This window comes from Arvicola amphibius, chromosome 6 (genome assembly GCF_903992535.2).
Source record: "Arvicola amphibius chromosome 6, mArvAmp1.2, whole genome shotgun sequence".
Lineage (NCBI taxonomy): Eukaryota > Metazoa > Chordata > Mammalia > Rodentia > Cricetidae > Arvicola > Arvicola amphibius.
This window is the reverse complement of record NC_052052.2, coordinates 45253898-45280159: the sequence shown is the minus strand read 5'-3', so window position 1 is coordinate 45280159 and position 26262 is coordinate 45253898. Positions and strand designations below refer to the sequence as shown.

At 42.5% G+C, this 26262-nt stretch overlaps 1 protein-coding gene across 4 annotated transcripts in view; it reads left to right on the top strand.

Moving 5' to 3' along the window:
* Pde4b (phosphodiesterase 4B) overlaps positions 1–24076 on the top strand; it is a 429840-nt gene extending 405764 nt beyond the window's left edge. For all 4 annotated transcript variants that reach the window (XM_038333480.1, XM_038333481.2, XM_038333482.2 and 1 more), the window contains 9 exons: positions 6940–7033; positions 12913–13091; positions 14348–14446; positions 14584–14748; positions 16506–16605; positions 18416–18570; positions 18662–18784; positions 19434–19616; positions 21798–24076. In XM_038333480.1, the coding sequence (XP_038189408.1) occupies positions 6940–7033; positions 12913–13091; positions 14348–14446; positions 14584–14748; positions 16506–16605; positions 18416–18570; positions 18662–18784; positions 19434–19616; positions 21798–22163 (1464 nt within the window). In that variant the 3' untranslated portion in view covers positions 22164–24076. The remainder of the gene's footprint in view (positions 1–6939; positions 7034–12912; positions 13092–14347; positions 14447–14583; positions 14749–16505; positions 16606–18415; positions 18571–18661; positions 18785–19433; positions 19617–21797) is intronic.
* Positions 24077–26262: the final 2186 nt, after the last annotated feature.

The following is a 26262-nucleotide window of genomic DNA, read 5'->3' as shown; positions in this document are numbered from 1 at the left end:
TTTTCTCAGTTGCCTCAATGATTTGGGTCATTTGTTGATTATGGAGGTCAGCTGTATTTCACTGTGAGACCAGCGCTCCAACTCGACCAAAACTACCTTTGCAGAAGAAGGAAAAAAGGCAGTTCAGAGTTCCAAGAATGTTTAAGGGTCTTTTATTTCTCAAAAGAAGAAAAAATCTCTCTTTAAGAACTGGGTGGAAAATTGTAATGATCTGAAAGTGTACATAGCTTTCCACGCTGATTGTCATGAAGAGAGTATAGCTTCGAAACTCCTTGTGAAAGATTTGGCTATGTAATATCTGAAATACACATATACTCAAAAAGTTTCTTCTGAATTTCACATTTAAAAGAGTATCTTGAATTTTTATCTACCAAACCTAGCAATTCTACAGATGCAGAAGAAGCACAAATATCTATAATGAATAACAAGCATTGTATAATATAATACACATGCATAGTTTAGAAATATATTGCATAAAATGCTGTGATTATGTGAGTGCTTAGAAAGATTCACAGTGTTTTTTGCTCTATTTAATTGTGTCACTGCAGAAATTTAGGAGGGAATGTCGTCACGAGAACGTTCTGTAAGGATTCTTATGGGGATTACTTCAAGGCTAAGGAGCATTTCAACAGGCAGATAATGTGTGTCATATTTTCTCTTGAAAAGATTTCCAAAAATCATACAAAAAAGGAAAGTAAGAGAACTGGTAGGGAGAAAGACCGTAAAGAGTAAGAGAAGCTAGTGTCAACCCGCGTAACAACGGTATACTGTCCCCACTTCTCTCTTTCCAGTCCTCTGTACAAAAGCATTAATGTTTTGTCCCTGCTTTGCCTTTCATACATCTCTTGAGCAAACACTTGTCTTCTAGCTGATGGACAGACCTGGCTTTGTGCATCAGAAAGACCAGCACTCTGTTGTAAAACTGTGACTGTGACAACAGATTCATGCTCACTTCTCCTGGGATTCCTACCTATCTTCAATCACTACATCCTTGGGGAGCTAGGAAGAGAAATGACTCCGTTCTCAGTTCACTGCAGAAGAGAGTCTCTCTAATGGGAACACCGAGCGGTGAACGTTACCAAACCCTGTGCCCCCAGTCTGGAGTTTGCTCACAGTAGAACTTCTCGGCAGGCATGGCCCACCCTGGAACCGTGCTCTCTGGCTCAGCTACTCCAGCGCAAAGAGGGCATGGCTGTGGCTGCAGCTCCTGCGTCCATTCAGTTACTAATCCACTCAGTGCTTTTTCACGTGCCCCTCAAATAAGATGAGCACATCATTAACGAAGCAGGGCATGGAGTTTCGAAGGAGCCATAGGAGAGCAGGCCGGTGGAAGCATAGCACCAGACAACCTGAGCTGTTAACAGCAGAGGAAATGGTGGGCTTCACAGGGGAGGGGCTTTAAAGTGATACACCATACCCTAGCTCCAGATTTCACTTTCTGTTTTATTTTTAAGTCAAATTAAAAAAAAAATAGTAAGGACTTTAGATATCAACTATCTCACCCCGCTAAAGAGACAGAGACCTAAGAAGCCAATTAATTTCCCCGGAGACTACAAACTGCTTGCAGTCATCTCTCACTAACCTAGGTCAACTGTCTTCTCTCTCTGCCATGGTGAGTGTTCTGTGATCTCATGAGGGACTGTCAGCCCCTCCACTTCCCTGATACTCGGGAATCCCTATAAAATTATGACTAACAAGAGTATAAAATATGAGTCAAAAGTTAGTCCCTAAAAAAAAAAAAAAGGAGTCATTGTGACTTTAATGACTTCGGCAGTTGTTTCAAACTGCGAAAACAGGAAGATCCTACACAATAAGGCGCCTGTCTCACAGCTGGGCTCATACGTAGATGGCCACCCACAGGAGCAATGACTGGGGCTGCCTTCCTCTGTTTGGCACCTTTTTCCCATCCTTAAAACTCTCTGTCACTGACTTCATCAAGTGATCATTGAGAAAAAGTGCTGACTTTTTGCCAGGTCTTTGATAAGGTAGATATTCAACCCATTACTTTAATGATACTTTCGATCGTGAAGAATGGCCACTAGCAAATCCAGATTAGTTTTAAAGCAGTTCTTTCACATCCTCAATGTGAGCTCCTTGTACCATCTACCTTCTGGCTTTTCTTTTCTTCTGAGAAGCATAGTGTCAGTAACATCCCACCCTTCCCTGTGAAGACACTAAGAGCTCAGAACACAGCCAGATGATCTGTGCACAAACCTTAAACTCCTCTTTGGAGAAGGGGTAGAAAATGGTGATGTGTTTCCATCACTTTAGAGGAGAGTGGCTCAGAAGCTGAAGAAAAACTGAAGGGATCTGACAAAATTTAATTTCACATATTTTCTAAGTAGCGTCTTGCGATTAAAGGAAGTCTGTGTTGAACAACAGGCATACTTATTATTTGTAATGCTGGGAACATGAAAATTAAATAAATTAAAAGCAGACCATTAAAAAGTCACAGATGATTTTTATGAAGAAAGAATATTCTAGAAAAATAGCACTAAGTTTTTTTAATAGAAAATGATAGCTCTTCTCTTTTCAAAATGGAACTGTAATTTCTTAGCACTGTTTGTAGATCTGATGTTGGACAGACACAGCTTGAGGGAGATGTGGGGAAGTTTGTATTCTAAGGGTTCATTCACAAACTTTGTCTGTGCTGAGAAGGGAATCTGGCCATTTCCCCTGGGAACATTATTTCTAGGTAGACTCTGTAACAAGGCTTTCTTGTGAGGACAGATTATTCAAGAAAAATAGGATCTGTGTCCAGGAGATGTGAGAACTCACTTGTCTTTGAAATAGCGCCCTCCGGTTTGTAAATTCTCTGCTGCATTTGGAGAATTAAATTGGTGAAGTAAATAAATTCATTCCCTTTCAGTCCTGAAAGTCCCTGGGCCATGATTTCATTCAGGATCCATTTTACCTTCGTATTGAAACAGTTAACTGGGTAAGGCGACAGGGAGGCTCCAAGAGTCTCAGGCTGTGAAGCTCTGAGTTAGGACAAATACCTCTCTTCTTAGTAGTGGTTTATTCTTAGAAACAGAAGTTTGTCCATCTTCTCCCGTTGACCTCAGCAGTATAGAAAGAGTTTTGTTTTTTCGAGAGGAGCTAGTTGCTGGTCAATACTGTACCCACGCTGTAGGAGGCTGGTCTAGAATTGATCACACAATCTTGAGAACTTAGGGTGGAAAGATGGGTTGGGAGTCTTCTGTGTCATTCTCCTTTCACAGAAGAGAGTTGCAGTGATGTCACAAGGCCAGTCATAAAGACAAGATCGAAGCTGAGGTTCAGTGGCTGTGTCATGAACACCCGTAGCTTGCCAGAAGCATCTCCCATATGGAATTCAGACATTGAAAACCTACCTACCCTGAATTCTCTAACTGCCCCATCAGCTGTCACCTCAACATATCAGTTCCAGTCCTTGGCCTGTCCAGTCACCAGGGCTAGCCCTACCCTTATGACTTTGCCTTTCTAGAAGACCACATCTGCCTTTCTTAGTCTTTCAGAGCCTTAAACAAGTGGGTCCTTCATAAGTATTTTTTTTGATGACAGCAATAATTGCCTTAGTCAGTGTGGTAAGGCCCTCCCTTGCTGAGGAAAACCAGTGGTGGTTGCTAAGCAACATTTAAAGGGTCTAGATTGGTTTCTGACCCTGGATGGCCTCCATTTGTATACTGCATCGTGTGTATTTTATGGTTACCTTAGGATGACTTTGGGAAACTTTGTTTTTGGTGTGCTTCGCCCTGCCTTTGGTCAAAAGATCATAGGAGAATCCATTTAGGCATGGGAAAAAGATGACATTCCTCTGTTGGCTTGCATGAGTACACTGAGCCCTTCTGTAAAAACAGAGAAGGTGTGTAGTTTACCCAGCCCCATGGGCTGAAAGCCACCACCTTCTACCAAACAGACTGATGCACCATGAATCCCAACAGGATCCTATGGCAAAGGGAAGTTACAGGGAGAAAGAGGCTAGGGAGAGGTATCTTGCCATATATGATGGTTTTCCAATCTGTTCTCATCTCCTGAGCAGAGCCGCCAACCACAGCACTTAAGGGGCCCTCCTCACCCTCTTTAGACTGTTGCCTGTGGACTAGCCAAGGTGTCTTAATAAACCTGGCTATTCTCCTAGGATGAAAGTTGACTAAAACCATAAAAGGATTCTTTGTTTGACCATTTGCTTTATCCACCCCCACCCCCACACGCACATACACTTTGCCTGGCTATTTCAGGTATTCCATTAATGTTTGTTCAAAACATGACAGAATGGCTTTATTGGAGTAGTATAAGTCTAGTCAACTCCAAAATGTTTGCAAATATTTCATAGATACAAAAGAAAGCAAAACGAGGACAATTGCTTATTATTATATTTGGTTAAGTCTTGTGCATGGGGGGAAAATAGCTACAGAAGAAATCGTCTGTCTCCAAGCCATTATGAAAGATATTTTTTACTATAGTTTAAGCAAAATTTGTTTCTTTCCTAAAGGCCAGCAGACCAATCAGAACTTATAAATCTGTCTTTTCTAACCTCTCCGTCTTCAGTCGGTGCTGGGTTTGTGACTTGAAGGTGAGAGGCCATTGTGACAGTTCTATCTTTAAAAAACAAATAACTTGGAATTTATGCAATTCACCTGGAGTTCAAAATTGCACTGAGGTTCAACATGTCAGCCTACAAAGCAGAAACGATTGACTCAAAGATGTCTGGTTACTTGTGAAAACACACACATACGCAAGCAGGGCTACCCAGAAAGAGACAGGTTGTGTCTCAGAGGACAGCGTGCGGTACAGGGAGCCAACATGCAGAGACCCAGATTCGGTCTGGCTTCACCTCAAAAGGCAGCTCTCTGGGAGAAGCAGCGGTTTGACCTGAGTCTTAGATCCCTGAAGTGAAGCTATTGTCAGATACAGGATGCTCATTTGGAAGGGGAATGCCTCACAGGAAAGAGAGCCAATTACAAGTTCAGGCTGTTGCCATGGTGCTTTGCTGATCCTTCAACGTGCAGCACAGGAACTCCCTGGAAGGCTAGGGATAGGGGCCTAGGGGATGCGTGGGGGCGGAGGGTGGGAGGGGGGGAGGAGTGGAGCTTGCTTGGTCAGGGCTTCCCACTGCCTGTACTGTAAAGCTGACAAGAAGGGACTGGCAGGGGAGCCAGGAAAAGAATGACATTTTCAACATATCCCAACTTGCTAAAATGAAACTAAAATAATTTTAACTGTGAAACGTTTCTAACATGAAATATAAGATGTAGCAGCACTAAAATATCAAATAAGCATAACTCCAAATAATTCCTTGTTCGTTCAGCAAATGTTATCTCATATTTCCTAATGTACTTGAGAATCCTCCATGGAAAGGAAAGGTTAAATGGATTTAATCCATTTGCTGAATATGATCTAATAAGCATAATAATGAACTGGCTGAGTGCAGAAAATGGCACATTTCGGATGAAATACTTTTTGCGTCAAATGAATTAATTCTCTCCGCCTTTATTTTACTCTGAAAAGAGGCTAAATGCATCAGCATCCCAGTTGGTGGGCAAATAATGTTCTTAAAGCAGGTTCAATAGAAATTCTTCTATACTGGAAGCCGAGTCAGATTACGGCTACAGTTCCAACCTTTTCCAATTACAAAAAAAAAAAAAAAATTCTCAGAGCCAATTAATCAAATGTACGTTCACTTGGAAGCAATTACAATAGCTGAGCCCCGCGTCAGGCTGCTTCTGCAGAGGGCTGGCTGTCTGCAGAGGAAGAGAGAGTTAAAGAACACCTAGCTGGGGGTGGGGAGGGTAGGACCTCGGCTTTACTTAAATATTCATGGGGCTTCCTCCATTTTAATCTGCTCCTTTTTAAAAGATGGCTGTTTCCCAGGCAGACAGCTCCCGGGGGAAAGAGATTCCCTGCTCCCTGGCAGAGTTGGACTAACGTAGGGTGGGAACCCCTCCGGGCATCAGGACTGCTAACTGATGGGCTGCTTCAAGCCGGCCAGCTGAATACATTTGGACGGGCGCTCGTTCCTTCAGACAATTCCTGGTTTCGTGACTCTCTTCTGCCTGCAGCGCGTAGGCTTCTTGCAGGAATGCCCTGTGAATGAAGATGGGTTTGCCGTGGATTAGGAAATAACGCGCATTTGCAAGGCTTTTTCTTTTCTAAGTTTTGGTTCTCTAATCACCGGATCTGCCTCGTGGTTTTTTTTTTTCTCTGATCCTCTGGGGATTGCTCTCCTAGAACTGAATTCTTTCAAAGGGATTTGTGGACTGTGGCGTGAAGAGCCTCCAAAATGCCTGAGGCAAACTATTTGTTATCTGTATCTTGGGGTTATATCAAGGTGGGTCGATTTGATTGTGTTGTGGGTCTTTGGTAGAATCTGATGCTTTGCTGTCCCGTCTGTTTTCTGTGGGGTAGAAAGCATTGGCCCTGACTGAGTTTGTGTATACATTTAATCCACTGGGACGTCTTATGAAATAAGAGCATGTTTTAGTGCATGGTTTTAATGTACATAATGTGTTTCAATTCTGCTTTCTCTCAACTGTTTTAAAAGGATGCTTCCCCCCTTTTCATTTTCCATTAAACTTTTCACTTAATTTGCCATCGCTGAATATGTTATCACCTCAAATATTTAGGGGTTATATTTCCAATTTTAAAAAGTAGCAATATTCTCAAGTAATTATTTTGATATCAAATTATTTTGATCTGTATTAAAATTCCTTTCCCTGAGTTTGCAACCTCAAAAGAAATCAGAGATTTTAAGGAAATTCAAAAACATCTTTGTTCTTGTTTTACAGTGGTGTTGGAATGGTTTCAAATTGAGGGGACATTATGGTGCGCAGCGTAGCTTTTGCTAATCTAATGAGATTGGCTGTATAGTCTCTTGGTTCCTAGAAAGTAAAGTTGGAAATACAGTGATCAATTGCTCTTTCCTAGGTCCTTAATACTTTTTCTTTTCTCTATGAACAGTTCAAAAGGATGCTGAACCGGGAGCTGACACATCTCTCGGAGATGAGCAGATCAGGGAACCAGGTGTCTGAATACATTTCAAACACGTTCTTAGGTAAGACACTAACAGGAACCCCACTGAGCTTCTGCAGGGCGAATTTCTACAACCGGTCAAGGGCATCCTTGTGAATTTGGAGTGTGGTTAAGCACAGAAAACAAATCCATCCAAGATGAGAGCTAAAGCCAGTCTCTAAAGGAAAACAATAAGCCCAGGAAGGTAATATGTTTGAAACGATAATATCTGTTGTAGAGAGCAGGTTGTTATGGGTTGATGGCATTTGCATGACTGCACATTACTGTACCCCTCACTATAGGGACCCGCAGAACAGCTGAAAGCCCAATACCCAACCCAAAAGCTGCTCTATCGTCATCTCTAAAATCGGATTCTTTTTTTCTCTATTCTTCCAGTAACTAGGCTTTGAGGTATTTTCTAAGGGATGTGCTACCTCCACAGAGTCCAGGAAAGGGCATTCTGGAAAATAATTTGTCTGTTGCTTTGCTAGCTTATTTCTTAAGAATGGGTGCTCTGTGTGTGTGTGTGTGTGTGTGTGTGTGTGTGTGTGTGTGTGTGTGTGTGCAGGGAGGTGTTGCATGTCTAAGAAACCTTGTCTTCTCTAAGCAACACTATTATCTTTTTATTCTGATCCCTGACTGTTCTCTGACATTATGTGGACAGTATTTAACACATAAAACTGGTCATAGGTTTCCAGGGGCGGTCTTCAATTATTCCCTGGGTCTTGTTTGACTCTTAGGAATTTCTGATCTCAGGCGTAGAGGTAACTTTTGTATCGTGAACCTATCCTGCCTGTTTTACTTTAATGAGGCCTGCAGAATCAGGGGCATGTGTACCTCAAAACCACATGGGAAGCCTCTAGATCCTGATCCTGCTGGCTCTGAAACACCCTCGCCTCTGTAGCTCCAGTTTTTCCAAGGAAATGACCCATTCTTGCAGCTGAGCATCCCAGCTTCCTTTTTGGCACAGCCTCTTATTAAATGACCATTTGCCTTGCTACCTTACAGAACATGGTCTGCCTGCAGCTTTGTTTAAAAAGCAGGTCCCATTTCTTTCACTTGGAGGCAGTTCCCTCCACCAGCATAGCAGTGGGCTTTCTCATGGGTCCAGCAGGACTGTGCAGCCCCTGGTCATCCAGGGGATCCGTAAACTGCGGGTCAGCAGCAGAGGCCATCCTCACTACTGCCACGTGTGGGTGCCTGCCAACACCTGCTGTCCCCAGCTGCAGTTGCAACAACCTTTGACAGAGAACAAAGGAGAGGAATTTTTACACATACCCAGTCTTCCAGAGGTGGCCAGAATCTAAGCAAAGCGAGGCATAACCCCTAATCTTTCCTTCCCCGGGCTTTCGCTTTTATCTCTGAACACAGGAATCCTCCCCTCCGTGTCTCAGATACATATCTTGGTTCATGAAACATTCAGTTATTTTGGAGCTGGGCACTGTTTTCGGGACACTTGACAGGTATTGACAACAGGAGAGAAGAGTGAAATCAGACCTTCGTTTCCATACACATAACTTTTATAATCCAAGGGCTTCTGTGGATTAGAGTTTCCCTTAGAGATTAGGGTTAAAGGCCCATGGAATCTCTGAGCCCGTGGTCAGGTCAAGATGGAAGCAGGCTTCCCAGTGTCCCTCTGAGGACCACTTGCTAAGGATCAGAAAAATATTTTACTGTCCTAAGTAATTTTTTTAAAAACCAGCAGTATCTATCAAGAAGGAGAGCTGATAAGTTTTTAATTTCAATCCTTTCCATGCTAAAACTAGACAAATATCTATCCTTCCATGAGTACTCTATTTGGTCTAGGCACACTCCCTCAGGAAAACTTAGCTTCTCATTGTTCAAAAACTAAATTATTCAGAGAAACTATTCAAGAAGAGTTACTCAAATGCCAGTCCTTTGTGTTAGAAGGGTGGTGTGTGTGTGCGGGTGTGTGTGTGTGTATGTGTGTGTGTGTGGTCGTGTGTGTGCACATGCAAGCACACGCACATATTTGGATGTGTACGTGGCAAATGAGAAGATTCTTAGAAAAACACAGGAAAAAGATTCAAACACAAGAGGCATCAGCTGCTTCATGTGAAGTCTGAGAACCCCAGCAGAGATGCAATCCTTCTCCTCTCCCAACTTTGGCGCTGTGAGTCTGTCACAGGGCCAGTTGCTCCCCAGCTCCCCTCAGATATACTTGACCCTCTGTCACGAGCCCCAGATAGGCAATTTGTACAGAAAATCAAAGCTTGCTTCTGAACTGCAGATGCAGGGGCTGGGACTCTTGGCCCTGTCTGAGGGGGAAGGGAGTGCCCCTGAAGGCCCAGAAGGCCTCCACATAAACTGTCGTCTCTGCGGTGGAGACCCTCGTGATACATTTCCTCATTTTACAGGAAACAGAATTGAAGTTAAGAAAAATAAAGTAGTCTAACCAAAGATACTTGGCTAATATTTTTCTGAGGCAGAGCTGACTCTCTGGGAGTTTAGAAGTAAATACCAGATACCATCCCTCCATAATAGAAAACCTTAAGAGCATAAGGAATAGGATTCCATTTGTGGGTGTGGTATGGATACTATTCTAGAGGTTTTTTTCTTTAGAAATCAGGATGCCTGGAAATAGAAATAAGGGATTAACAATTTCTAGTTATAGAAAAGGCTTTGTTCTGAACATGGCAATCATCGCAGAACAAAATGAGATGACCTTCTCATTTGAAGTTAAACTTAAAAACAATATCCCAGCAAGAGTGGGAAGGTGTTAAAACCTGCTATGCAGAAAGGAAGGAATCTCCTGACCCTGGTGTCTGTGAACCTTGTCGGGGTTTTTCCGTCTGAAAGGACAATGTTCGGGTGGGATGTAGAAAACTAGGCAATAAGTCGTGGACCAGTCTTGGACCTTGCTAATTTTTTTATGTGATAATGGGCTTTCATGTTGCTGGGGAAAGTGGAATTTAGAGTATCTAATCTCAGGAGAACTGAATAGGGTATAGGTGGAGACCACACATATAAAGCAAGATTTTTACAGGTTGTATTAAAAACTAGTTAATATTTTTTACAGGTAAAGAACATTTTCTTTTTAAATTTACTTAACATCTCATCTCAAAAGCTAGAACTTTTAAGGTTTGAGGAAAAGAATTTCAGAATTTTCGTGATCATAGGATGCTGGAATCTAGCAAAGAAAATACTTCAAATTATACCACTAACAGTGTTTGGATAAGACCAGTTTCTGTATTCATGTGATTGTTTTTGTGCATGCATCGCAGTAGCCAACGGTGTCCCCATCACAGTCCGCCCACTAGAAGTGTTAATCCACTGAGGGTTTCTGGCCATTTTTGAGTCTGTGCTTCAGGTTGTTTCCACAGTGTGCTGGCTCAACGCTCACCAGAGGAAATTCCGAATAGGGAAGCCTGTCACTTGTTCCAATGCTTGCATAGGGGAACACCCATGAATGTCGCTGGTACCCCTGTGGATACTGCTCCCCTTTATTGCCAAGTTCTAGACAGAGCAGTTGTCCTGCTCAATTACTTACGGGTGCAAGGGAACTTTTAATTAACCAAAACCAGGAAAGCTGCTGGTACTACCAGAGAAGCGCCAATCTGCAGAGGCACTGGGGAACCTAAAACCCTTTTCCCCAAATGTGAAAAATGGTAGTTGGGTAAAGGGAGGGGTATTGTGACCTTTCATTTTCGCAAGAAGTGGTAGTTATTAGCAATGAAGTGACAGAGAGAAAGAGAGGAAGGGAATTTCAAAATTAAAATAACATATGGTTTCCACACCAGCCACTGTGTGGCAGGAAGAGGGTTTTTTAACAGGAACCCAAGGCCTGGACCCTGCGCTATTAGGCCACTGTGTACAAAGTAGTTAAAGAATAAATAACTGTTTCGTAGGTTGTCCCTTGAGTTTGGATAAGTTGCTGACTTCATCTGTGAAGTGAGTGTGGGATTGTTATTTGTTCCCCAATCTACTTCTGATCCTCAAGACAGCAGGGGAATTTTGTTTGAAAGTGTTAATTTAGTAGAGTTGGGTGGGGCCCATAGATTTGTAATTTTTTTCAAATTTCTTCAGTGCTGTTTGGCACTAAATAGTTTGGAAACCACTAAACTAGTCGAGATGACTAAAATTCCTTCTCCAGTCAGAAGTTTCAGGCTTCTGAGCACCCAGAGGGCTTTCAGGGACACTGGGGATAGAAAGTGCTAGGTTTCCCCCAACAGCCGGGTGGTAAGCTGTGCATGAAGCTGGTCCTTTCTTGCTTTGCTTTGATGCTGTGTCTCCAGGGCCTGTCAGCAGACAGATGCCCCTGAGGAGGATGCATGAGTATGCCATCATCTGCAGGAGGCTAAAAGCAAATCCCAGCATGCCCTATGGAAGCATGCCATTTTCAAATGGGGATGTTCTTGCCATGCTGATTTTCGCTGTGACAAGCAAAGAGAGATAAGGGCACTTCTGAGAGCCGAGTTAACTATTTCAGCCACAGGTTCCATTGAGTTCAAGGGTGAAGTGAGGCAGCCATGGATCCAGTCATTGCCTTTGTGCACCCACAGCCATCCCCGTAGCAGGACAGAGGTGATAAGCCCTCATGAGCACCCAGGATTCATCTCCCTACAAAGGGAAATACAATATTTTGTAGTTAATAACAGTCTACAGGAAAGATTCTGCATGTAGGTAGACACTTATTTTTACTAATGCTAGTTCTACCGCTACCTTGTAAGTGTAAAAGAAAACTAGCTGAGGTTGTTATCAATAGTTAATAAACATAAACATATTGAGAACTAAAGTGCCTATCATGGATGAGAGGCCTTATTATTTATAAGCAGAATTAATAGGCACAAAACATGAGGAAATCAAATTATAATATTATTCCAAACCTCAAATGGTAATGAACTAAAGCTTTAAAGTAATTACTTGAAGGTTATGAAGCCATTTATTTTTCTAACATTTATACCCTTATTTAAACTGAGCCTGGTTGACGCCATAGGAATTCTTACATGGACAAAAAGAATAGAGATACAATAAAAAGAGCAGAGCGTAGTTTGCTTTTGTTAAACTAGGTTTGTGTTTTACAATGAACCTATTGTTGTTGTTTGTTTTAAGGTGGGGGCTCATGTAGCCTAGGCTAGCCTCAAATTTATCTTGTAGGTCTTTGAACCCTTGTCTTTCTGCCTCTGCCTCCTCTGTGCTGGGGTTTTAGGCCCGTGCCACTATATCCACTAATAAACATTTTATATTTATTTATTTAGTTTTTGGGTTTTCAAGACAGGTTTTCTCTGTGTAGCCTTGGCTGCCCTGGAACTCGCTGTAGGCCAGGCTGGCCTCAAACTCACAATGATCTACCTGCCTGTGCCTCCCAAGTGATGAACATTTTATATACAAAAGTATATTACTCATGTTAATAAATCATCTGTATATAAGTATTGATGCTCCACTTTAAAAATATGGGTGCGGGGGCTGGAGAGATGGCTCAGAGGTTAAGAGCATTGCCTGCTCTTCCAAAGGTCCTGAGTTCAATTCCCAGCAACCACATGGTGGCTCACAACCATCTGTAATGAGGTCTGGTGCCCTCTTCTGGCCTGTAGGCATACACACAGACAGAATATTGTATACATAATAAATAAATAAATACTTAAACAAAAAAAAAAGAAAAAAATATGGGTGCGATTCTAGGTAACACTGAAAACAGCAGAACTGGCTAGGGTCTTAACTCTGCAACTTATTAGATAAGTTCTTTGGTCCGCTGGGCCTCAGTTTACTTCTGCAGGAACATGGAACGGCTCATATGTCTCCCCCTGCTTCACAGGACCATCTGCACGTCCAGAGAGGTCACGCTACAAGAGTTCTGTATGAAATTGAAACCCCAGTACACATGGTTCGAGTTGTTCTGGATATTACTGTCTGCTCACTGGCACACGTGTACTCAAAAGCATGTTCCCCGTTCTGTTGCAGACAAGCAGAATGATGTGGAAATCCCATCTCCCACCCAGAAGGATAGGGAGAAGAAGAAAAAGCAGCAGCTCATGACCCAGATAAGCGGAGTGAAGAAACTGATGCACAGCTCAAGCCTGAACAACACAAGCATCTCACGCTTCGGAGTCAACACGGAAAATGAAGACCATCTAGCCAAGGTGTGCATGAGCTGAGCACGTATGCATGCAGCTCCCCACCGTGCATACACACACGCACACACACACACACACACACACACACACACACACACACACACACACACTCATGCCCTCTTCATTCACCATTTAGAAAAGAGGGATTTCATATGTTTAGTGGTTGAGTTTTAGGAAGAGGAAGTTGATGTAGCCTCTTGGTCCGTTGCTGGAGCACCTACCTGAAGGATTGAAAGCTGGTTCCTTTTTCCTGAGTATAGGTTCAGTAATGCAGAGTTCCTTGTGGATACAACATCCTGCTGTGGGGGACACAGAAAGCCCTAGGGGAAACTGGCAGGCTGGGCTGCATTATCCCAGAGGACAGTGGGAAAAAGGATGTCAGGCACCAGCAGGAATGTCTGCCATGATTGACAGGGCTAAGGATGATATGAGGAGCAGTAACAGTGCTGACCCACACACCAAAGCACAGTCATGGGGGAAGGGCCAGCAAACGTCCATTCCTCCTGTTGGAGGCCACACGGATGCTGCCAGTGTCCTTGCTAGCCTGGTCAAAAGGTAAAGCAAGCATTCCTCTGAACAAAACTTCTTCCTTGAGACCTGAAAGCTACCATTAGAGAAAAATTAATAAAACATCAGGTCAGTCCCATGGGCTGTTATTCAAAAATGAAGTAAATCACTCCCGCAAGCAGATAATTTTAGGAATACTCCTACAGTAAAGGTCTGAACAATATTCCTTCCCGGTCTTTGTGTGGTCCATTCACCCTAAGATATAACCCATACCAGACAGTTAATGCTAAAAGTCAGGAGTGACCTCTACACACTCTGAGTCTCTCTGACGTGACTTCAGGGATAATGAGCAAAGGGTGGAGGAATTTCTTGGACACAGTTATGCAGTTGTTGCTGATGGGCCATCTAGGAGCAAGGGGACAGACAGAGGGCTAGGACCAATAGCTTGGACTCATTTGAGGTGACTTTGAAAGCAGCATCAATTGAACACTGGTGTTTGGCAAGTGTGGGTCAGCAACTAATTTATAAATGCAAACCCACTTGGGTATTTCTTCACAAAAGAATGTGCAGAAACCTGCATTACCACATTGAAGATACCCAGCCCATCATTCCGACTCTTACGCAACCAGACACTCTAAACAGATGCATAAAAAGACTCAACCACCAATTTCCCCCAAATAAAATCTCTCAAAATGTTTTAAATCATTTGAAAAAATAAAACTGTTATTCTTAAATCCCTCTAATTTTGATTGCAGGAGCTGGAAGACCTGAACAAATGGGGCCTTAACATTTTCAACGTGGCTGGGTACTCACACAATCGACCCCTCACGTGCATCATGTATGCTATATTCCAGGTGAGGAAGGCAGGGCAAACGCTGGTAATCAGGAGCACAGCTCTTTATATTTTATGACCCAGGTTATTTTTATAATAGCTTTCTCTCCATTTTTTGGACATCCACTTATTCATGCCTTTATCCATTTTACTCCGTAGGAAAGAGACCTTCTAAAGACCTTCAAGATCTCCTCTGACACCTTTGTAACCTACATGATGACTTTGGAAGACCATTACCATTCTGATGTGGCATATCACAACAGCCTACACGCGGCTGATGTGGCCCAGTCAACGCACGTCCTCCTTTCTACGCCAGCATTGGATGTGAGTAGTTACTATCTATATTGTATACCTACCCATCCCATTTTTAAAAGTACCATAAATGTGCAGTACATTTATAAAAATGATCAATTGAATGACCCTGAGTACTGGAGCATTTTCTTTTTCTTATCTTTTTTATTATTTTTTTGTACTTAACGGCATTCAACAATTTGGGTTGGTTATAAAAATAGGTTAACACATCTACTTTTCCCATTTTTCAGTATCAATGTAATGCTCTATTTTCCATCTTTTCCAACTGAAGATTATTTAATTATCAGATGAGGACTTGGACCCATGATTTATTTTCATCATATGCCTAGTAAGGGATGCAGTGCACCTCAAAGCATCTTCTTAAGTGTTTGTCATACAGTACATACACATGTATGTACTCATCTGAATTGCCCAATATGTGCTCATCCCAGGCCCCGAGAAGGATAAAATGTATACGTCATCTGAAATGTTCTGTGTAGTCCCTGTTAGGGTTAAACATCAAGAGACTCGTTTTCCTAGGAATTCAAACTAGTAACTGAGAATCAAGAACAGATGGGTTAATAAGGAGAAGCCAAGAGAAATTGCTCCCCGTACTGTGGAGATGTCTATGACTCTTCCCTTTATAGATCACGGTTTCTCATGGGCTACTATAATTAGTAATATGCCCAGCCATGCTACCTCTGGGCAGACAGCCATAGGGAGTAACCAGGTACTTCCGAACTGTACTGCCTGCTGAAGGAAAGGACCAGCCAAGTCTTAGCCAGCCACTTTGGTAGACTCAGTTTGGGAGGTAGAGAAAGACTAAACTCTTTGCTTGACTTTTATATGTTCTAAAAAAAGAAATCTAAGACAGCGTGCTAAAGTGAGATAGAGTTAAGGGTGTTTAATCCTCCTAGGGGGGGGGGGTAATTGCTTTTACACTCATGAAGTAGGGTAGCACTATTCTCCTAGTTATAGATAAGTATTGTTTGGCTACAGATTAGCTATGAGTGTTGTAGACTTAGACAAAGGAGTATGGAATGCTTGGTGTGCAGTACATTGGTCTATGGAGGAGAGGCAGAAAGGAGGCCAGCATTTGAACGAACAGAAGAGAGGGGCTTAAGAACCAGCAGCATTGCATGCCAAAGAAGAACTAGGTTCAAATTGCGTGGGAGAGGAGTACAGAGCGGCCATCATGGCAGTGTGAAGGAGTGAAGGGGTGTGACACTGGGCTTCATTTCCTAGAAATTACTTGACTGCTCGCCTGCAGTAAAATTGCAGAGCATATGTGGATGGATTACTGATTACATGATGCCCTGTGACCTCACTATAAAATAAACTTTGGCAACTATTTTATCACTTGTCTTCCAAAGCTGGAGTTTAGCCTCTTCCATCCCTGGTTACTTAGTTATTTATGAAGGTTATTATCTGCCACCTTGCCAGAGCCAGGGTGACTTGCTTCTCTGGGTGGTTACATAATCACCATATGGCCATAAATCCAAGACACCAACTACAGGCATACCATCAGAATTGCGCTAATGACTCACCAAACCGCAGCCTCTATGGGACCAAGATGGGACGAGCTCTGGCCATCATCCTTCTCACATCAGAGGTTACAGGCTGGCTGATAAACAGAGTCTTATCCTTAATTAAATCAACATCCTGAGCTACTGCATGAATCAGCAGTGTCTCTCCCAACAAGAGTGAAATGTGGTCCTGGAAGCAGAGGAGACTGAAGAGGGAGAGAGGTACATTGGCGGTAGAGTTAACGGGCTCTTTTGACCCCACAGGCTGTCTTCACAGACCTGGAAATCCTGGCTGCCATTTTTGCAGCTGCCATCCACGATGTTGATCACCCCGGCGTCTCCAACCAGTTTCTCATCAACACAAGTGAGTCCACCACTGCGCAGTCATTCCAGACCTTTCTGTGATCCACTGCAGCTCTCTTTCCTCCTAATGTTTTCATTACGGGTAATAACAAGGGCAATAATGAGGTAATCCTTCCATCCCATGAAAATCGCCCAGGGCTTTCCGGGATACTGTGTCTAGCTTGTCAACACAGTATTGGGGGTGCATGGAGAGAGGGTGGGGGCAAGCTGTTCAAAAAAAAAATAAGCTCAAAAGTTTAGAAAAATACAATATGGAAAGAAAGAACAACAGATTTGGAGTTGCCCACCAAAGCTAAGAAAACCTGGGGACTGTGACTCTCAGTCTTCTTTGAGGTTAACACACACACAACATAGTAAGTCATTAGAGTCCCTCTGTTTTGGAAGACAGGCAGAGATGCTGGGCTTGAGCGTGGCAGCCTTCATATAGAAGCAACATTCCCTGAGGGACACTGGGTAGGTCTCTGCAGTTCAGGAGGAAGAGTCATTAAAAGGTCCACACATACTCGTCCTGCTTTGACTTCAGACTGGCGTGCAGCCAAGGGAAGAGACATGTTTGAGCAGCCTCAGGATCTATAGCTATCCCCAGGACTTTGTCATTCTCAAACCATCTGATAACCATGCTATTGAAAACTCATTGTCTCAGTTAATGCTCCATATATACGTGCTGAGAGCCCAAGCACGTTTTCTTTTGATGGTGCTGGTTATCCTGTTATGATCATGATTGGCATCTAGTGCTGGCAGTTTTATAAAAGTGCTATCTGACCTTCTGTTGTCCATTTTTGTCTTTATGTTCAAAGTATCTGAGTATCCCAAGCTCGGGTCACATTGGTTTTCCTTTTCATTTTTAACATTTTATTCTTCTATTGAAAAAATCAACCACATAAACTTTGGATACCTGTTTCTTTGCATGGATTAATTTAGTCGGTTTAGCATGCTGATAATTTGTTTCACAAGAGAAAAATAGCTACCGACAGTACTGAGACATATAGAGCATGTAAATCTATGCCTTTGACTACAAGGTTAGCAGAGCAAGGAGGTTTAAATGACTTCAGAGAAAGCTATGGTCTATGAGGGAGAGACGAGTAGTGTGTACTAAGAATGTACTGCATCACTTGGCTCTTACTCTTGGTTAAGATAAAGCATGATTTAACGCGTTTGATGACAGGATTCCTGTGTATGGTCAAAACAGAGAAATAGAAAAGCTGAAGTTGTAGTCTGGGTCCCTAAGCATTGCAGTTTCTGATATAGAAACTCAGAAGACAGAAAATTCAATATCAACGTTGTTGAGAAAAATATTCATGCTTAGCTGTCATACTTATATATCCAAAAGCTACATTATTGGGGCAAAATAAGATTTTATGTCAACACATTATCTTTTCTGAAAATCCAAGCTCACAATTGTTGGAGGTTGGGAGTATATATGAAAGTGAGCATAGTTTGAAAATCTTAATACATTTGATAAAGCTTCAAAGCGTTTTTTATCTTATTTCTTTTCAAAACGCAACACTCATGAAGACTTAAAGGAAATTGTAAGCTGAAATGAAAACATAGTTTATCTGATGTCAAATTATTCATCACATATGAAAGAGAAAAAAAGTCCATTTGGGAGGAATTTTAAGAAAGAGAATACTCATGTAATAATGTCTCCTAGAATTGCTTTTTGCTCTGCTTTCCTAGTATGTAATGACCTATGGATGATAGCTCTTGAAATAATTTAAAAAGAGATCGATCTAATTTCACATGGAAGTAACACCAGTGTTTGGCGTCTACAATTTTATTGCCTTTTTATTTTCGTCATTTTTCCTTACTAGATTCGGAACTCGCTTTGATGTATAACGATGAGTCTGTGCTGGAGAACCACCACCTCGCTGTGGGATTCAAACTGCTACAAGAGGAACACTGCGACATCTTCCAGAATCTTAGCAAGAAGCAACGCCAGACGCTCAGGAAAATGGTGATTGATATGGTAAGATGCTAGCCTGCGTTCATCACTTACATTTGCCATTTTCTCTCAGAGAATGACTTGATTAAGTGTCCTAATCCTGTCTCTACCCCAGGTGTTAGCAACGGACATGTCTAAACATATGAGCCTCCTGGCAGACCTCAAAACGATGGTAGAAACTAAAAAAGTGACAAGCTCGGGTGTTCTCCTTCTGGACAACTATACTGACCGGATACAGGTACCTAATGTTTAACATGAAACCAGACAAAGGCAAGCAGCATCTAGAAAATAGAGCATAGAAATTTGGTTAGCTGGATGACCTAGGATAGTACTATACCTTTGGCGTACTTTTAAAGCAAGTTAAGAAAACTGAGTTTAACTCTTCATTGAATTGCTTAGTTCTAAAATCAAGTTGCAATATCTGTTTGTTATAGGACATATGTGACTATTGATCCCCCAAACTCACATCTGAATATAAATTCCACCAACTGGAAGTTCGTTAGGTCTGTTTTGGCTAAACAAATTGTCATCAGCTGGTCTTTTTCCGCACATGGAAAATCTCGAAGTAATTACTTTGGGTCATTCTTTGCATTCTTTCCAAACTGAGGAAAAAAATGTTAGCAGAATTTGGCTCCTAATACCCCTTCCAGTTTTTAAACTTAAAAACCGTCAGTTTAGGAAAATATACATGCTTCTTTTAGGGGTTCTAATGGTAAATAACCAACCCTGGCTAGCACCATTGAAATACTGCTCTTTAGATGGGTGGATTGTAATTATATTTGACTAAAATGTTCTTGGTACAGAGTGTACTAGGGTGAGAGGGATAAGATGTTCTGGTAGTATTTATACTTAGTTTTATGGGATTTTCCACAACTTGATCATTTCAGGTCCTTCGTAACATGGTACACTGTGCAGACCTGAGCAACCCCACCAAGTCCCTGGAATTGTATCGGCAATGGACTGATCGCATCATGGAGGAGTTTTTCCAACAGGGAGACAAAGAACGGGAGAGAGGAATGGAGATTAGCCCAATGTGTGATAAACATACAGCTTCCGTGGAAAAATCCCAGGTATCTATCTATAACTGAGAATTTTTTTTTCGATGTTTTTATAAGCTATACCAGTGGTACAACTGGAGAGTTCTAGCTAAATCCTTTCTTTTAGCTAGTGTGTGTGTGTGTGTGTGTGTGTGTGTGTGTATGAGTGTGTGTATGTGTGTTGTGTGTGTGTGTGTGTGTGTGAAAAATTACAGTTACACATTTAATTCCACTATACTTCTCATTCATTTGTCTTCTCCATGCATGGTCTCATGGGTGGGGGATTAAGCAAAGTTTACAATTGTCTATGACCTTACCAGAGCCAGTGGAAAAAAAAAAAAAAAAAAGTCTTTGCAATGAAACTGAAAGTATCTTCCCAGTGTAAGGCACAGAAAAAAATAATAATAAAACAAACAACTGTCCTTTTGGCCCATTCATTTTGTGAACTTCTTAGTGACCCAGCTGCCCTCTCCGTCATGTGGTGACATCTCTCCAAGTACCATATGTCACCATCCACACTGCTGCTTCCTTCATGGGCTCTGTTAAACTTTGTATGCTTAACCTGCCGAGAAGACTCCTACTAGAAGTTCTTAGGATTTGGAGAGTTTTCTCATCCCAGAACCCAAGGAATAAAAAGCTAGCAATGACCTTTCATGAAAGTCTGAAGCATTTCTTACTAAAAGTAAAGCAAACAAAGAGAGGAAACGCCTGCACTGCGTTACGTTACTCGTGTTTGCTCATTGCTGTGAGTTTGTTTCTAGGCCCTGGAAAGCACTTTGAAAATGGCCTCTAAAAATCCATTAAACCATATGTAAAGAGATAAGATAGAAAAAGGAATGGGTGGGAGCAAAGTAATATCTCAATCATCCAGCCAAATTCTTGTAACCGAGGTAGATCAGAGCTGTCCTGACTATATGAGTCTTGCTCATTAAGTTAGCAAAGAACCATTAACACACACACACACACACACACACACACACACACACACACGTGCGCGTGCATGCATACACATACCCCCACACACATATTGACTCACATACACATACCCATGTACACACACACATACACGTGGGGTAGGTGGGGCAGAGCCTACATATGAGCGAAGTTCTTATCTATACAATCTGAATATATTAAATGACTGGCCACATGTCAGAATATTGATAGAGGAAGGTTTCCGGCAGAGTGAAAAGGTAGCAACAACACAATGTCCCAAAGAGACCCTAGCTCATCTCCCTCTTGATCCCAAACTCAGCATCTCTCCAGCCCCACCCCCACCATGACAGGGGAATTCCATTCCCCCATTCAGTGGCGCCTATTCTCTCTCTACCTGCCCCAATTTCCAATGTTTCCTGTTTGTCTGAGAGGGAGGTCAGTTTCAGGTCGCTAAGCTAGTTCCTGCAGGATGTATAGATCCCGCATAAAGCACAGCAAAGCCCCAGCCTTGGATTTTATGCTCTTGCACGCAGGCAAAAGGAACTGCTTAATTGTTTGTATTTTCCTTCTTTCTACTGATGGAGATGACTGTGCGCACTATGGATCCTAAACAATAGCAGCCATACCCCCCAGAGGAAGTGTTTGCTTGTTTAGGATTTGAATTGTTTTCAAGTATTTTATTATTACTATCATTGTTGTTGTTGTTTTGTGTGAAATAGTCCTGTAGCAAAGGCTTAAGAAGTTCCAGAAGAGTGGAAGGTTGGCTTCTGCCATTTTGGGACAGAGGAATATTTTAGAGTTATCAGGGAGAGAATGTTGATTCAGAACACTTCAGATTTAGGGCTTTCTTCAGAAAATGACTCACAGAATCCAAGGAGTGACCAAGTCATTCCAAGTTACATCCAGACTTAGCTGGCAGACATGAAAGGAAAAACAGTATGTCGTGGGGAGATGAATACAGGCCTTGGAATCAGACAAGTGGAGACTAGGTTCCACATTAACCACTTATGAGCTACATGACCTCTGGACCATGTTTAGTCTCTTGAGACTCTCAGTTTCCTCCTTTGTAAACAGCAGGCAGCAATACATTGCAAGATTGAGGGATGTTTGCCCATATTGTATGTAGAACAGGACCTAAGATATAGCAAATGCTCAAATAAACGAATCTTTTACTATTGGTTCCCTTAGGTTAGTCTTCTTTCTTGACCCAGAAACCAAGACAATGTGCTAGGTTCTCAAAGGCCCATGCAGTAATAGACGTATGGTCCTCTTTTCCTCCAGGTTGGTTTCATTGACTACATTGTCCATCCACTATGGGAGACCTGGGCAGACCTGGTTCAGCCGGATGCTCAAGACATTCTGGACACACTAGAAGATAACAGGAACTGGTACCAGAGTATGATTCCCCAGAGCCCCTCCCCACCCCTGGACGAGAGGAGCAGAGACTGCCAGGGTCTTATGGAGAAGTTTCAATTTGAACTGACCCTTGAAGAAGAGGATTCTGAAGGACCAGAAAAGGAAGGAGAAGGCCACAGCTACTTCAGTAGCACAAAGACGCTTTGTGTGATCGATCCCGAGAGCAGGGATTCCCTGGAAGAGACCGGCATAGACATCGCCACAGAAGACAAGTCCCCGATCGACACATAATCTCCTTCTCTGTGGAGATGAACATTCCTCCTTTGACAAGCATGCCAGCTGAGTGGTAGGGTCAGCCTACCATGGCCAAGGCCTGCCCAGGACAAAGGCCACCTGGCCTTTTCCAGTTACTTGAGTTTGGAGCCAGAATGCAAGGCTGTGAAGCGAATAGCCCTTCCATGCTGCCTTGCCTTGCCCGCAAGCTTGGCGGAGCCCCGCAGCTGTATGTGGTAGTGAGGCCAGTTCCCATCACAGCGAAACAGCTTGAAAGCAGAGGCCACCAAGCTGAGAGAATGCTCTGCACTAGGTGTTGGGAGGCCGTCCCAACAGGCGACTGAACTTACTAACAACTTCATTTTTAAATCTCACCCACCCCGTTGTCTGCCAACCTGTGTGCCTTTTTTGTACAACGTTTTCGTGTCTTTGAAAGGCCTGTTGACTATCTAGAGTTTAGTACCAACCTCTCTACACAGACACGTGTTTAAATTTGACACAAACAGTTTTTGAGTCTTTCTGGAAAAACAAAAACAGAAAGAAAGAAAACAGTCTCCCTTCTTTCTTGGGCAATATCTTTGGCTCTCCTCCAGTTAACTTTGGCAAACAGACAGGACAGATGCACTTCTAAGCACACGCCCCTTCTTCTTTCTCTTTGTCCAGTCGGACTCCACAGCAGTCTCTGCAACTTCGATGTTTGCCTGCCTGGAGTAATTTTCCCCTGTGAAATTCCTCTGCTTTGCTGTAGACTGATGGAGAAAACTGAGCACACCAAGGAGCCTGGGGGAAGCTGTGGTGTTTGCTATCCGTCTATGTCGTGCTCAGTCACCTAGGCCATGTGTGCTGCTGTGCCCCAGCCTCCATGCCTCTGTGACTCGCACGCCTCCTGCTGTCCCTTCTCTCCCACGACTTTCAACTTAATGCTGCTGTCTTCGTCTTGCACTGCCTTCCTGCACTAACACTCCTCTCTACTCCTGTTTATAACAGTGTATTTATTACATCATGTACATATTGTAATGTTTTGTAAGTTATTAATTTATATATCTAACATTGCCTGCCAATGGTGGTGTTAAATTTGTGTAGAAAACTCTGCCTAAGAGTTGCAACCTTTTCTTGTAATGTTTTGTATTGTGTATTATATAATCCAAACATTGCTTAAGAGAAACATGAAGCCCCGTTAGCAACGAAGACAGGAATGGCCATTGTTCCAAGGGTCTGCCCTTTCCTTGTCTGAGTCCCTACTTCTGCCCAACCCTTTGATGAGCTGGTTTTGCAAAAGAATCTAATGGATTCTCACATTAGATACTAAATGGTTTATACTGAGGTTTATTTTGTACAGTTTGATAGGGGCTAGGAGCACTGGGATGCAGTTTTTACCCATGTTCTATCCGAGTCTCTGTACGCACGAGTTGGGTTGTCACTGGGCTCTGTTCTAATTGTGGCTTTGGTTCTAAAAACACAACACTACATTTGCTCACAGATGATAACTGAGTGTTCCCAAACTACTGACTTGGAAGAGCTAGCCTCCATACTGCTCACAGGCAGGGGAGACGTGTTCAAATTCATCATGAAAGGAAACAATATGACAATGTGAATTTTTATTGTAGAATGTGAAGTGGTGTCGTAAATTATACAAATGTGAAGCTTCTGATAACACTTGTTAGGCCTCTTCCTGGTGTCAGTTTCAGTTTGTAAAATATGTGTCATGCTTCAGTTCAGCCTTGTGACATCAGTTAAAGAAAATGGCACACACGTGCATGACCAATGGGTTCGTATGTCTGTAACACTGCGTTGCTCCAGGTAGACATTATATTGTTTTCAAAAGTTTCTCACAATGTATGTTATAATATTATTACTATTATATATTGTGCTCAAATGCATTCTTAAGAGACTTTTATATGAGCTGAATAAACAAGAGCATGAATAGACTAGATTGTAGGCCCATTCATTGCGCGGTCAGTTCTAATATATTAAAGCAGGCTTTCTTTTTCTTCCTCTTCTTGACTTCACAAAAAAAAGCAAACCACTTTGCTCGTCTGAATCACGACTGAAGTTTGAGATTCTCTGTGTCCAAAATGTCCTGAGGCTCAAACGTAACATTTTCTTCTCAGCCAATGTTCAGGAAGGAGGGTGGCAGAGGCTAACAAACAAAACCACTTTGTTCATCTTGAACCATTTCCTTCTCCCTCTTTAGAATTCTGAAGAATTTAGTATGTTAGGTAAATAAAGCCATCCTCTACTGGGCTTGGTCTGCTGGGACAATGACTCAGAATCATGGTACGTTAGTTTACTGCAAAGAAGCCTGTTGATTCATGTGACACACGGGGAATCTGGGGTGATTCCAAAAGAGCCACCTTAGACCATAGACCTCAGATCACACAGAGATGCTCACAGTCACCCCTGTCTGTCTATTCTTTTGCTGGTAAGTTGCACTGATCTGGAAAGAAGTCTTTAAATGTTATGAAGTCTTAAAGTCATCATTTAGAAATAAGTGATCATGAGTGTGTGTGTGTGTATGTGTTTCTGTGTATGTATGTGTGTGCATGTGTGTGCATATGTGTGTATGAGTGATTTGTGTATATATGTGAGTGTGTGTTTGTGTCTTGTGGGTTGTGTGTGTGTTTGTGTGCATATATATGTGTACATGTGTGTATGCACATGTATGTATGTGTATGTGTGTGAGTGTGTTTGTATCTGTTTACACATGTGTGTGCACCTGTGCGTGTGCTTATGCATGTGTGTGCACATGTGCATGTGTAGAAGTGACACATCATCTGTGGGTGGTTCTTACTAACTCAGCCACAGAGAAGTGGCCTGTGGTCCCGTAAAGCATCTGCTCAGGGAGAATTCCCTCAGTAAGAGGAAATTACTGACTTTCTTTAGAAATTCAAAATCTGGCCTGTGGGTTCTAGTCAGGCCTTCTCCACCGCCCGATATTTGACTAGACATTTCCATCTGACACAATGACAAGAGTGGACTGGTTACAAGAGTTTATATACAAATCATAACTGATAACTATAGTTATAAACACTGTCTATTCTGTTCTCTACTGAGGGCGTCTTAGCATGGAAAATGTGCATGTTCGTAATACCGTTTGGGCCCTGTTCTCCTTGAGACTCCTAACTAAAGTGACCTTTATTGGAGGCCTACACATCACCCCCAGGTGACAGTAATGGTGGAAAGTGAAGGGAGCCATTGCCTCAGGCCCTCAGCCATGTTGGCCTGGGGCCATCAGCGTTCATTATGAACCCTCCCCGGTATGCTCAGGATGATAATTTTTCTGCAGTAATTTTAGCTTGTGTCCTAGTTTTATTTTTCCTGCTGACTTCTCATTAATTTCTCCTTGTTTTAAAATGCATTTATTTATATTTTATGTGTACCGGTGTTTTGTCTCCTCATATGTCTGTACACTAGATACATATCTGGTACCCACAGAGCCAGAAGAAGGCAAGCATCAGATACTCTGGGACCGGAGTTACAGACACTTATCATCATGTTGGGTGCTGAGAACTGGACTCAGACTTCAGTGCTCTGAACAGTAGAGCCATCTCTCCAGCCCCACACCTAACTTGGCCAGCAGGGACGCCACAGTCTCATTAATGTCCTACACAGAAATTTCAAGAAAAACAGGCCAGAATTTAGCTGTCTAAACCAATGGTAACATTTGAGGGCAAGAAGTGCACTGGGTGCCTTCTCCTCTGTTCTCATGTTCCTGGCACCATACATTTGTTGAGGGACTCTAGCTAGCGACTACTGTAAGACTAGTTAGCAGGTGACCATGAGGAATGTGCACTCTGGGCGTTCACTCCAGTTCCCAATTTCTCTCGGGTAGAATGATCTTTCTTTTCAGATCCATTTCCTCACTCAAGCCTGAACACTTGGAAGAGAAGGAGTGCTCAGAGATGGTTATTGAACCAATCTCACAATTTCACGGTAGAGAAATAGCTTTTATTGAAATAGCTCTTGAAGTATATCCATCTCCTTGGATTTCTTAGGAGTAAAAAAATGCAGTACACAGAGGAAAGCAGGATTTGAAAACCCTATGTCTACGGCCTTTTCCTTGATCCTCCCTAACCATGGGCGTATGTGTACTAATATTTCTGACTCTGAATTGTCT